Consider the following 14,270-nt stretch of genomic DNA (forward strand, 5'->3'; position numbering starts at 1 on the left):
TATATCCAAACAAGATGCACTAACCATGGCGTACCAAAGAGTCTGATGAGATGAGGAAGAGAATGAAAAGCACCCTTTTGTCTGATGGTTGTGGGTTTTCTCAAGTGGTGGTGTTGTATATGCTGTGTTTTGCTGAGAACGTCTTTTCCTGCTTGGTTGGCTTGCCCCGTGCCACATCCAGTTTCTCACCGTTGCCTGTGAAGGGTTTGTGTTAGGCAGTGTTCCTGCCCAGAGGGCTCCAACACCCCGGCTCTGGTTCCTCCCGTGCACAGCCCACGGGGAGCCGCAGCCTTTCTCCTGAAGAGCAGGCTTTGACTCTGCCATAAACACGTTCAGCAGGAACTTCCCAGAGAGGGAAATGCTGAAGCTTGTTTGCTGCAGCAGAAAAAGCAGCGCGTAAGAGGGAAGCTGCCTCCGGGAACGTTTGTGGTGCCTGTGGCGGGCAGCCCAAACCCATCTCCGTGGGCTGAGGTGACCACGTGTGAGCCGGCTGCCACCTAGAAGGTCACGGCTGCAGCTGAGGGATGCGCTTGAATGAATATGGCTTTTCTTCCATCAGCTGCAGGCCGATGACCACAAAGGAGCGCTGATTTAAATCAAAGTGAAATAAAGAGAGCAACATAAGCCATTAAGGAGAAGCAGTGTGAAAAACAGGGAGATAGTCCAAGGCTTCTGAAGGACTATAAGAATCTGCGTCACTGATGGAGATCTCCTTGTGTGTGTACTGCTGAGGACGGGTGACAGGGAGAAGGAGAGTGATGGGAAATATCTGTAGGCTCAGCCCTTCTGTTTTCATATTGCTTTACGTGCCAAAATGTGTAGCTCCTGGTTCTCTGATTGAAATTGTTTGCCTTCCATTTGTCCTGCACCTGGCAGTGCTTTAGAAGTTACTGCATGGGGAAAGGGCATTTCAACAACAAGTTGATCTGAAGAAATATTTCAAGATGGACGTTTATAGTCACAGAAATGGCTAAGTAAAACCAGCACCCTCTTCTTCAGTAGAGAAGGTCCAAGTGTGCCTTCAGAAGTAAACTTGCTTTGTATAGTGACACAAAGAAGCGACTTCAACCACAAACACAGTGCAACTGTCAGTGAATGAAATGCAGTCTCATCTTTATTGTGCTCTGTCAACAGAATTTAGCAGTGTTTTCTGATTGCAGAGTCCTATTTCTTGCAGTATTGTGTAGGCAAGAGAGACTGTAGCTTGATGTTCAGCTCACAGGCTGAGTGCGAGAGACTGGCACTTGGGAAATGGGTCGCTTTTGATGAGTGAAGCGAACAGACAAATCCTCAAGAGAGGTCAAACTTGGTGTTTTGTGGTGCCATTGGTAGTAATTGTCAAGACAGAATGGATTACACTTTTGGAAAATCCATTCTATTTTTATTTTTTTACTTTAAATGCAATTAGATCCAATTACTAATGCCTATTAAGGGAAAATGGCCATGAATGTAACTACTATGAAGAAGTATTTTAGAAATCTCACAATATCAACTTTTCATCCATTTCTGTTTTGATAAAGGAGCTGTGGGTATGATACTCATCTCTCATATAACTTTATACTGTGTGAAAATAACCCTCAATTGTAGAACATGACAAATTTTCTTCCCTAAATGGACCAGTAACAATTCTTGTAGGCAAAGGAAGTTGCCCGTAGGTGGAGAGGGGAGTTCTTTTTACTCAGTAATGCCATAAGCAACAGAAGATCTCCTTTGTCAAAACCCCACTTAGTTAAATTAGTTTAAAGGCCCTGTATTAATTTATGAATTATGTTTTTCATTAACAAAAACTTGCATGTAGGTAACATAAAAGGAACTTCCATTCTTACACATAATCCACAAGCCCGTGTATAAGGAAAGAAAGTGCTGAAGAATCATATCTTTGTTAAAGGTTCACTTCAAGCTTATTGACAGGGTACTTTCCATGATCTGAAGCCTAATACCATAATAGTGTCGTAAAAATGACTTAGAAAGCTCAGGTGCTATTGTACTTTTTATTGCATATCATATTATTTATGAAAAACATAATGGATTAGGGCTTTGCAGTATAGTGACGATTAAGTGGCATCATATGAAACGGGTGGCCAAGAGTTCCTGAATGTTAATTCCAGGTGTGCCGCTAATTGTATCGTCTTGAACAAATTCCCTATACCTAATTCATGATGCTTTTGCTTATGCTGAGCAACATCTGTACCTACCAAATAGACTTGTTGATTTCCATAACTTTAAAATGAGTGAGGCAATACTGGAAGTAAATAGTAGTAATGGGATTCAGCCTACACTCTCTCTCTTTGAGTCCTATGTAGTGTTGGTAGGTGGTCTTGTGCAAAGCAACAGACCAATCTGTCATTAAAAAAATGCAAAGTTCTCTTTTCTTCCTTTTTTTAACTTTTAGAGATGAAATTTATATATCCTCAGCATGAAAATGGCTTCTTATTACCAAGTTTGCAGAACCATGGTCTCACTTAGAGTGAAATTTAGGCCCTGAAACGGGCTGTAAATGGTGTCAGTGATGGCAGTGCAGGTGGATTTCAACCTTAGCCCAAAATTTCAAAAATAATCATCTCAGAAGTCAAACTCCTCAATTCTTGTCCAAAATTGGTACATAAGTGCAAATACTCTTGTATTCTGTAGGCTGTGGTTCACTGGCAGAGCCCTCAAAAGATGACCTAATTTTTCAAATAGAAAAACCTTTTTGGTATTAACTGAACCTGGAAGTGTTCACCACTTTGGAAAAACAGGTCATGTAGCGATTTAATGTGCACTCAGGAGTTTGATTCTTGACTCTCGGTCTTTTAAATATTTATCAGGCTAGTCTTAATATATAGATGCCCAGGGAGTGATGTATGCATTGCAGTGAAAAATGCAGTGAGCGTATAAATTAGTAAGCATTGAACAAACCAAGTTCATTTCTGAAAAGAAAAAAAAAAAAAAAAAGATCTGCGCAGCCGCCTGGTTGGGTGTTCTTCAGAAAAACCAGAATGGGTTAACAAAGAAAAAAGAAAGAAGCTTCCTGCACTTTGACAGTTGTTGTCTTTTGAGTACTTCTCTTGCTGATATTCTTGAGTGGAATCTGTTGGAGAAGCAGTATATTGTTGATCTATAGAAAGAAGATATTAAGTGATAGTTATATACGCAAAAGGCTGGAAAAAAGCCCGACAGCATTTATCACTTGGTGGTTTAAACATTTCTAAACTGCAAATTAAAATAGCAGTCCATGTTTAATAGCATATTGGGTTGATTCAATACAATTTTGCATAAATATTTGCTAATTACTTTTTAAATGTACAGTAGGTATTATGCACAGGTAATAATAGTTTGCCTGTTTCCCAAGAATCCTTTGGATATTAATTATATTCTCAAAACACACTGCAGATAAGTACTAAGCATCATCATTGTGAATTGGGTTCATTTAAGATGTAAAACTGCTAGAGCTGCATAAGTCTTGAAGCGCGTTATGAATATTTCAGCAGTGTTCATGCCTGATGTAACCTGAATCAACAATCATTTCAAAACATATTTATTTTTACAGAATATAGGTGTAATTAACTGTGTCTTTTGCTGGGGAGGAGGAGAACTGGAACTGACCTCAGACCTCTTGGCAGATCCCCTAAGCTTTAGCCTTTCACTGAGATTCCTCTCAGTCTTATTTTCATATGCAACTCTCTTTCTCCTGCTCTGGGGTAAACTGTAAATGTAAATGGTCGTTGCTCCACTGCCTTCAGTGGAACTGCACCCATTTGCCCAAGGTAAGTGTCTCTCTTCTGTCAGTCTGCAATCTCTTTCTTTGCTCAAGAGTGCACTGAGTGGGCTGGTTTCTGTATTTTCTGGTTCATCCATCTCCAGAATTGCTTCCTGCTTCTTACATTCCTCTGGACCTGACCGTCACTTGTATGCAAATTTCAAGGTTTGCAGAGACAAATGCACAAATGTTGTCTCAGCCTGTCATTTACTGAGGAATTACTTCACTGTTGGAGTTGAAAGAACCACCCATTAAGAACAAGGTTCATGAAAAAGCATTGATAGTTTTCCTGTAAAAGTCATTAGCATGTTTTCCATGTGGATATGAGTGCTGTTTATTCCTGTGTTCAATACCAAATAGCATTCGTTTTTCCTCTCTTTCTGTTGTATTTGACTATGCAGCACTAAAACACTCCAGAAGTTGCCGTTGTGTGGGTATAATAGCAAAACACTATATTTTACGTCCAATTTCGGCTTTTGTTCTCATTTTTGCATCTCAGTAGACTTCAGTGGAATGTCAGAATATCAATAAACAGGTCTTTGGAGAATAAGGCTCTAAGACTCCAAAGAAATGTAAGTCATCTATCAAAAGGCTACTGTGAAGCAGCAATTTCAATGTATAACATGAAAAATAATTTGAAAATTACTTTATATATGTAAAACCAGAACACAATGGCAGTAGGAAACCCTATAAAAACAAGCAGTACTGTCAGGTGTATGTAAGCAGGCTACCAACTATTCACATTGTCAAGAGATGAAAGAAGAATTTCTGTAATAAACTCAGTCTTATCAACGGGAAGTGTCAGAAGGTGTGAAAAGACTGGACATATTAATCAAAGTATGACTTTGAGTTATGAACTTGTCATGTGGCTACGAAAAAAGAAAATCTCATCGTAGACTGTACCACGCAATTAATTACCAGCATAATATTGCTAAACTCTCATCCGGAATACCTTATCCATTCTAGTCAGCTTGGTTTCAGAGAGATGAATTCTCACCGGAGCAGGTGTGAAAAAAGGGGAATTAACAAACGAGCAAATGACAATCTACCTCAAGAGACAGGAACTGTGTATCATAGTTAAGTGAGTGCTGGGAGCAAATATGCTCTAAAAAAAATGCAGAGTGCAAGTGGAGTCAATCAAACCACTGATTTTAAACCAAAAGGATATTACATAGCTATAAAAAAGTCAGAATTTGTCCAGCTGTCTGTTGAGTAGTGTTCTGGGCATGGCTTTCAATAGGAGCTGAGGGAAAGCTAAGGGGAAACAGCTTGTGTTCTCCCATGACCCCTAATTGCAGACATGAGAGTTAATTGACAAACAGCAGCTTCACTCCTCTGTGGTATGTTCCCTACTGTAAAAGACCACTGAAGACACTGGTTCACGTAACTAGAAAAACACGTTGAGGCAGATTATTTGGTGACCTTCCTACCATAAAAGTGAAACACAGATACAACGTGTTCATTTTCGAGTTTTTGCCACATTACAAAACCAGTAAGGCAAAGGTATGTGTTCATTAGCCTTTAGCTTGAGTGGTGCCTGTGTTAGTATTAGTCCCTGTGTTAGACCCTTTATATTGCTCTGTAACTTAAAAAATTCTAAATGTACAAGTTAAAGCAAGCCTGTGTCTTAATCCCTGGTATTTGTTGAGACCTAGTAAATAAAATGCATTTTTGTTGACTTTTCATTATAAAAGATGCCCCTAAAGGAAATAATGATAGCCAACCTTTTTACATAATTGTTTCAAGAATGAACCTGCCTACGCCATTGCATAAAATCTTTGGTCCTTAATACCTTAGTGAAAACTTGGATGATATATAGGGTGGCAGAACAATAATTTCTCTGAAACTCTAATCCATCTGAACCAATCCGGACATGCTGTACCAAACTGCAAGCTCCCAGTGTGAGTTCAGATCAGATGGGTCATGTGAAGGTGGTCAGCTATCACCCAACCGGTATGAATGGTATGCAGAATTTATTCTGGCGGTTAGTAATCCCTCTCCAAATACTGCCTACAGCTCCACACCTGAATCACAGTCTCGTGAGCATGGATGATGGCTAAACAGTATCTTTTCAGTTTATGGTACCTTGCTATCAAGAGCATCCAGCAACAAACTTCCGTTCTTAAGTCTTCAAAATTAGCTTTCCATTCTGCTAGATGGGCTGTGTGACCATGCACGTGTAGATGTGCCCGGCAGCATGCAGTGGGATGCATTGTGGGTCCCCGGTACAACCTCGGCATTTGGGTGAACAAAGCAACACTCCTTTGGGCTGAAGGACTGTGACTGTGTCAGTCCCTAGCCTTTGTGAAATGTACCCCACAGCCTTCCTGACTCCCAAGTGCCATGGCCATCTCACTCCATGTTCCTACAGCTTGTGCAGCAGTTAGTTCAGCATTCATTCTCTTCACTTACTTCCCTTTTTTTTTTTTCTTTTTTCCTCTTACAGATGGACAAAAGAGGAAGAAGTCATTAAGAAAGAAACTGGACTCATTAGGAAAGGAGAAGAACAGAGACAAAGGTAAAATAGAACGAGTGCATATTTACTGATCAGGTCATCGTTTTGCATATGAGTTTTCTTTAGTCTTAAATGTATACTTTCTGGATTAGGAGAATGTTACTCAGATGATGTACTGCCTAGGTGCTAATTTCCAAGTTGAAAAATACGCCTTATCTTTTCTATTCATCATTAGTATAACCCTGATCTCTTCAACGGAAAGCTTATTTCCTGGCAGAAACGGAGGAGTTAAAGGACTGTATCTTTTCTTCGTTGCTCTTTCTCCCCGTTTTCACCATCCAGCGCAGAGTGCGGTCTGGATAACATGATCCAGTTTGTTTACCTGCATTTGCACTCTCCTCTTTCAGTTTGCAAAGCATGTGAACCCAGCCTTGCCCAAGAAAGTCAGTTGGTTTGCTTTTCTTTTTTTAACCTTAGGAAAATAGCTGTTGTTTAAAATATATAAATGCTTCATTGCTACTGATCAGTTGGATTTTAATAGATTCCACGTGACATGGATTTACAGATACGGTCACGCTCTTTTGTTTGTACACTAATCAGCTTTACGGGCTGGGTCCAAATCCACTGGACTTGACCTGTAATTTGGAGCGATTTGAACTAAGTTGAGATGTTGAGACCTGAAAAATGTCTCTGAAATTGCAGTTTTCTGCACATAGGTAATTGTGCATCTAATGTGTTCCTGCATGGAAAAGAAGTTCCCTCCTGAAAAGAAGTTCTGGAAAAGTGGTAGTAAAACTCAGTATTGACACCTCAGTTTCACAAACAGACACACAAACACACAACTTTATAACAAGAGAAGTGATTTTGTTACTTTGATGTTATTGATTGTAAAATGGTTTGGCAGAAGGATGGAACTTTGAAATTCTGTTGAAAAAAATGAACATCCCCATTTCAAAGTTACTTTACATATTTGTCAGGAAGAAAATATTTTCCTTTTAATTTTTGTTTATTTGGTGACTTCATATATAGGATTATTATTTTCTTGGTTTAAAAATGGCTATGGAAAATATTTGCATTAATCATTCTACAACTGAAAGTCCCCTGACACATTTGTTTGGATAAATCCAGTGGCCTCCCATGTTGCATTGTGAGTACCAAATCTTTCATTTGTTAGGAGAATTACTTCATGTAGGACTGAGCCCACATGCAGAAAGAGTCTTTGAGGAAGAGGTTTAGTGATTTTATAGCCACCTTTGAGGAAAAATCTATTGTGTATTGCTCCTGTCAATGCATTACATTTGGCTGTAGTGTAATTAATCAGTCGTTATGTTGCTTAGTTTTCTTGGGTTTTTCCCCATAGTCCTCCATGCACTTAAAAGTGCAAAACAACATAGTTCTGTGCAAAACCTTCCCCGGTTTTCAGTGCATTTGCCAGATATTGATCTTCATAGTGGTCTGTGAGGTGCTCTTCTGCATCGGAAACGGGTAACGGCGTACTACTTTTTTTAAAAAATGTTCTGTCTCTCTCAAATTTTTGATGCACTGAGAGCTTTTATCTTTCCCCCCATATGGCTAGCATGACTTTGGTAGTCTCCTTTGACAGTTTCTATGTAGTCGCTCTTTTGAAAGTTTAAATACATTTTATCTTTTTACTCTAGCATTTTTCATTGCAGTAGCAGATTTAGCAATAATAAATTGATTTGATAATTCACCAAAGACTGAATTTTTCTGTGTCACCCAAACCTGGTGGATCTTTGCAGTTGCACTTCCAGAACTCCTCCAATGCCTCTTTGGTGCGGTGCCTTGAGAAGTGATAACTTCCTTTGATGATGCATACAAATGCTTAACCTGGAGTTGCTCTTTATTCCTCTAAATTGTCTGTTGACAAAGATCTTTCAAACAGTATTTTTTCTTACATTGCCTTGTACTCTTTTGTGATTTCCTTATAGCCTTGTTTTATTTCAGCTGACCTCTGTTTCTGATAATTACAGGACTGTACTGGTTGAGCACTTACAGATAATATTTTCTGCTATTACAGTTCTGTTCAGGGACTTTTTGTGTGTCTGCCTTGCCATGATAGCATTTATACTCCATTCAGTTAGTAACTTTGGGGATATACTTTCTGGTTTTATTCCAATGGATTTTCTGAGTGCACTTTGCTGTTAAGGGCTCAGTAGTTGCCCACAGCAAAGGTCAGCACTTTGTACTTACTCATCCTTGTATATATTTGTCTACTTCCTGTTTTTCAGCATTGCTCATATCTTCTGGTTAACTATACCCAAGCATTTTTCAAAATCACTGTGCTGATTCACTTCATTTTAATTCCTTTTTTTTTTTTTCCTTCTTTGAACTTCAGGCATTTCAAACATGTACCCCTCTGCTTTTATCCCCTTTCTCCCATCTTCCACTGCCTTATTGTCGTTTATAGTGATGTCTTACATGCTCTCTCCACGCATAAACTATTACAGGATCACCTGCTGAGGGGAAAATACCCCAGCACTACTCAAACAGGAGAATCTATATTTCTGTCCTTCCTTCGGGACATCTGTATTGACAGGGGTGTCAGGTGGGTCAGTAAGGGTACAGAGGGCCGGGAAATTGGAAGGAGTCACGTTTCCAACCAGAGTGAAAAGGAAGCCGCGTTGGCTCTTACTTGCTGCCAACAACAGCTGTTACGCAAAAATAGCCCAGATAGCAGCATATGGCACCCTGCTTCTCACGGTTTCTGTCCATGGTTGTTTCTGGTGTGCTCTTCTCTGCCCTTCTGAGTTATTAAAGATCATCTGCCCCACAGATACTTGCTGAGCAGACTCTTAGTCCATGATGGCAGAGGGGATGAGCAACCAGGAAGGTGCTGGATTGTGCCGTGCAGGCCGTTTGCCTGGCACAGTTGGTGAAAGGCGTCTGTTTCCCTGTGAGAAGCAGCAGCACCAGCATCTCCCCCACCCTCAGGAGTTAGGAGGGACAGCGTTGCCCAACTTTCAGGTGACAGTCTGGCTCTGGAAAGAGAAAAGTAAGGCCTGGTGCTGCTGATGTCCATAAGGATGAGCCCACTGTGCTCACATCACCTTCCCCGAACAGTGGTCTCCATGTCACCCAGAGTCAGAGTTAACCTCCCGTGGCATGTGTGTCACAGCGAGCTGGAATTTTCATCCTGATCCATTCCATGGTGGTTTTTTAACAAGCATTTCTACCATTTATTTTATAAAGAGAGCATCTTCTATTTCTGGGCAATCAGTCCAAACAAACACTCCACACCATGGATGTGGGTGTGCTCACAAAAAGGGCCAGGAGCACTTAACCACCTGGGCAGGTCCCTAGTCCTCATGCCCATAAGGAATGCCTTCCTTCATTTTCTTATTGGGGTTTGTGGGTCGTTTTTTTTAGTAACTAGTCCAACTGCATTGTTGTGAGAAGGAAACAGCGACACCAGGCCACAGGATGTTGGAGGGGAAGCAGGGAAGCCAATTTCCAGAACACTTTATACAGTCGAGTTGCATCTGTCTTAGTGCAAACAGCATTTCCATCCCTTCAGCATCACATTTACAAGCTCAGTTGCAGTTTGAAGAGTATATAATTAATTCCAAATATTTTGAGTTTCCCATATCTCGACCTGGGAGACCCCGCATACCAGGACCAAGTAACAGCTGAGGGCACCATGTTGTTAGGTCTCGCCTGGACTACGTGCCACCTGAAAAGTCTTTTTTTTTGGCTACATAGGCTCCTGAAGGTTAATTCTGACAATCACACAGCTTTGTGTCATCCTGTGTGTGTGTTGCAGACAAAGATCACCAAGATGTGCTCGGTGCAGGAAGCCAAAAAGGTGGAAAAGAAGGCCACCATGCTGGTCAGCAGGGACACACGATGGAGGCCTTGCTGCAGGGTGCACAAGGCGTGAACCTTGTGCAGTTCCTAGTGCGTGTAGTCAATGATGTGTCTTTTGTGTGGGCAGCTCCTGAGAAAGAACAGGGAGGACTTGCGTCCTTGGTCTTGCCTGCCAGTCCCTCTCCTTTAGCACTGACGTGCACTGAACCGCCCCAGGGTGGGTATAGACTTCTGGAGTTGCTCTTTCTGTGGAGGTACCACCTCTCCGATTTGTGCCCAACGCTGTTCTTGCCCACCCCGCCCCAGCGGGTGGTTGTACTTGAAAAGCATAACCAAAAGGATATGGTACTCATTTCTTCTGGGACTATTTGGAGATCTAATCAGTCATATTTTAGGACTTGGTCCAATCTGTGGAGTTTTTACTCTCCTGACATCATGTTTTATTTAGATGGATCAGTCAGTCAACCTGTCTGTCTATTAAGTGTGAGAGTTTCAGCGAACTGTTATACTTCTGAAGGCCGACAAAGACACTGAAGTGGGATTGAATGCACTTTAAATGAGATTCATGTCTTTATTTTGTCCTTTTTGACAGGTACATTTGTCGTCATCTCATTAAAAGGGGAAAAATCCTAAACCAAGTGTGTTTTCAATTGTTTTTACATCTCTGAGTGACTCACCAGAGCAGGATATAGCAAAACTTGCTGGATGTAAACAGACGAAATAGGAGAGCAGCTCTCCACCCAGATATTTAAGCAATATTCTCGGCTTCCATCATTCAGCGTCTTTGCTTTCCTCTGCCCAGCCTCCTTGTTATTAATGGCCATCATGACTCTCAATTGTGCTGTCTACATATATCTCCAAACATTTGCTTTAGCTGCTGACAAACAGTACTCAGGCTGGAGGAGCCGTAAAATGTCAGTGCTGCTTGGAATATGAAATTCTCAGGATGCTCTGCATGCTGGTGGCTGGGTGCTGTTCCCTTACAAATTCACTGCTAATTTTGATGGCAGAAATGTGGAGCCTTTTGTCCATCTCCTGTCAGTGATACAGGGGTCAGCGACAGCACGCCTACTTGGAAAGTACACACAGGCATTCCGGAGAAAGATCCCTCCCAGAAAGGATTGCTCCTTGAATATTTTATCAGTAAACCAGCTCCATTTTGCCTTGGTTCTAGTAAACCCTACAGATGAACTAAGAGACTTGCTCAGAAATAATAATCACTAGTTACATGATTTATTGAGCAACTGAGAATCATCCTTTTTGCTGATGTTTCTGTGTGGAATGTAAATACTTGACAGGTTCGTCTGTGGGGCCTTAGCAGAGCTGCTCTGTATGCTGGAGTTTCTAAGAAAAGGCTATCCTGGTAACTCAGTGGCTTATGCAGATCCAGCAGTAGATGTTTGATTTTTCTTTAGTTCAGGATTCTTGAAAACGTCTTCCATGTTTACTTCCCAGCCATGCTCAGTAAACTTAGAGGTATTTCTTAATGTTTGCATTTGTTCTTCAGTAATTCAACCTATCATGATGTCAGTATGCCTTGGCACAGCCGAAGGAGAGAGCTGAATAGATGAAGTTTCTGTTTTATTATAGTTTATCAGAAGTGTGGTTTTTCCAAGCCTTTCCAGCACCCCACTGTGCTTTTTTAAAAACTTCAAAAATGTTTCTCATGCTCTCTAGGCATACAAAAGAGTTTTTTAAGCAACACTGTCATATTTTGTACTAAAGTCAACTAAAGGACTGAAGAACTGCTTAATTTTATTTTTTTTTTAAAAGAAGATCTACCCACAGAAAAAGCCTAAGTAATTGGGAAGGCCTTGTATCACTCCTTGAAGGTCAGTGAGCTACGACTAGCTGGAGAAGGGCGTTTCAGCTAAGCTGCTGAGAATGTTGTCTTATCTCAAGTCTTCTGGAGTCAGTGCAGAATTTTGACGAACCTTTGGACAGGAGGAGTTTTGCTGTTCCCGTCGTGGATCAAGGTTTCCATTTTCCTTAGTTTCTTGCTTCCATCACTCTCTCTGTGGATCCAGAGTAATTAATTTCAGTTAGCAAAACAGAATTACCCAGTCTGGCTAGCTGGGGAGGTTGACTTAAAGACCCCTCTCCATTTAAATATCCTTTTTAGAGCACATTATTCTCTGAGCTGTCTTCTACTCTAATCCTTTCGTTTAAGTAGAGGTAGTACAAGCACCTCAGTAGATCTTGGTCACAGGGTTTTAGCAGCTCAAAACCAGCATTTAAGCTGTACTTAAGAAAAAAACCCAAAGTGCTAAGGAGACTATCCAAAGTTGCTGTATTGTATGCTCTCCACTTTATTAGCTTTGAAGACCTCAATAGGGTCTAGAGTATAGACCTCACTGGTTCTTAATAGAGTGTTATGGTTTGTGGGATGGAAACAATAATTTTCACCAGCTGCAACTTCAGAGAAGTCTCCAAAACTATACTTGGATGGGGTGGCATGAGGCCAAGTAAGCTAACCTTATGGGTCAACATCCTGGATATCATAATTCGATTACCAAAGAAAAGGATTTCTGATCACTGAAACTCTTATTTGATCTAGCTGGGAGTTTTTCTGCGATGTGCTGCTTTTTATTAGAAAATGCTGATTTGACAACACAGAAAGATTGCTTAGGAACGTAGCAGTTTCAATCAAAATTTTGTTAAGAAACTTCCCTTAGCTGCAAGATGGACTTTATGGTAAGAGAAATTATGCACTTCTCCAAAATAGCAAATTGTCTCCTTTGCCAGTAAACACTAAAAACCAGAATGGATCAAAAGACGAGTCCTTATGTGCTGCTGGCTAAGGATATGAGTCTGTGTTTCCAAGCCGATTGCCCAGTCTGCCAGGTTGTTTCGCATTTTTACATGGTGCTTTCTGCAAAACTTCTTTGTAAGCTGCCCACTCTCCTAATTGAATAAGTGATGAAATTTTGGGGAGGGTTTACAGGGAGTAACTGACTTAGTAGCTTTGGCACTCACTTAGTGTATATACAACAGACCAATGTTTGAGCCCCTGCCCTAAGGAATGTTTCTTCAAACAAGTGGAACATCTCCAGCAGTGGGGATTTCCAGCCTACAGCGGTAAATAGGCAGTTGGTTCTTTTACCTTGAGTGTGAGACCAGAGCTTCAACCCTACACATCTTATGTCTGACCCAGTGCGCTTTCTCCCCCATCAATGGGTTGCTAAATACTTTGCATGACTACAACTCTTCTTTTTTTTTGTTTTTAATGAATCTGAAATGTCAAAAGGGCTAGCATTCACTCTAATGGACATGACATTACCTGTCCAACAAGGAAATTGTTGGGATTGAATACTTCTGAAGAGGGGTTGGCAAAACATGCTCCCACCTGCGGCCCCCCATGGCACACAGACAGACTAGTTTTGGTGAGAACTTGAGGCTGTAGCCAGTCTGCGGAGGGTGCAACCGATTCTCTTAATTTCAACAAATGAACAAAAAGTTACTGGTTTTGCCAATTCTTTAACGTAGTTACGCTGCCAGCCAGCATCACTTCCATCTGTATTTAGTCTGAAAATCAGCCAGTTGGTTTTCATCCAGTTCCCCATCTCTGCCAGACATTGAGAAATCGGGGAACTGGTTCATGTCCTCTGAGAAGGAGGCCTACAGCGAAGCAGCCTGGAGCAGAGGCGCAGTGTCCTTTCACTGCTCCAAAGGCACCTTGAGCAAGAGCAATTAAAAAACTGGCATCTCACAACTGACAGTGTTCAAGGAGGAGCAACAGCAACCTGAAAACACCAGCCTTTACATAACGAAGTCAGGGAGAGGGTCATTTTAATGAAATTCTTTAAAGAAGCAGTGCTGAGATCTCATCTCCTGCGGATCTTGTCCCAGTTGATCCTAGAGCTGTAGGATCAATGGCATCAGCATGTTATTGGGCACCACTGGGCTACGTAGTGCTGTCCCATCCCAATTTGAAGCAGGAGTGGCTGTGAGCTAAAACCAGAAATGTTTCTTGTTCAGGGTTCCATTTGGCTCATTTTCTCAGGAAATATCGTGGATGGACAGATAAATAGGGATGCTGGAGGTATAACAAAGTACCCAGTTAGATGGCCAGACATTGCAGATGTGTGTTTCAAGTTTGTGGTCTTAAATGTTCATTGGGAAGATAATTCAGAACAGTATACATTTTTAATATTAATACTCTCGTAATTTTATGGTCACACTCCGCTGTGTGCTGGAGGGACGGGTCTAACCCTGGACTCCTGGAACTGGCTATCCCTGCGTTGCTTGATG

General features: G+C 41.2%; 1 protein-coding gene across 9 annotated transcripts in view; it reads left to right on the top strand.

The window, feature by feature from the left end:
• Positions 1–14,270, top strand: part of ARHGAP6 (Rho GTPase activating protein 6) — a 344,815-nt gene that overhangs the window by 292,451 nt on the left and 38,094 nt on the right. For all 9 annotated transcript variants that reach the window (XM_074606546.1, XM_074606615.1, XM_074606578.1 and 6 more), the window contains one exon: positions 6,186–6,257. In XM_074606546.1, coding sequence (XP_074462647.1) covers positions 6,186–6,257 — 72 coding nt within the window. The remainder of the gene's footprint in view (positions 1–6,185; positions 6,258–14,270) is intronic.

This window comes from Larus michahellis, chromosome 1 (genome assembly GCF_964199755.1).
Source record: "Larus michahellis chromosome 1, bLarMic1.1, whole genome shotgun sequence".
Taxonomy (NCBI): Eukaryota; Metazoa; Chordata; class Aves; order Charadriiformes; family Laridae; genus Larus; species Larus michahellis.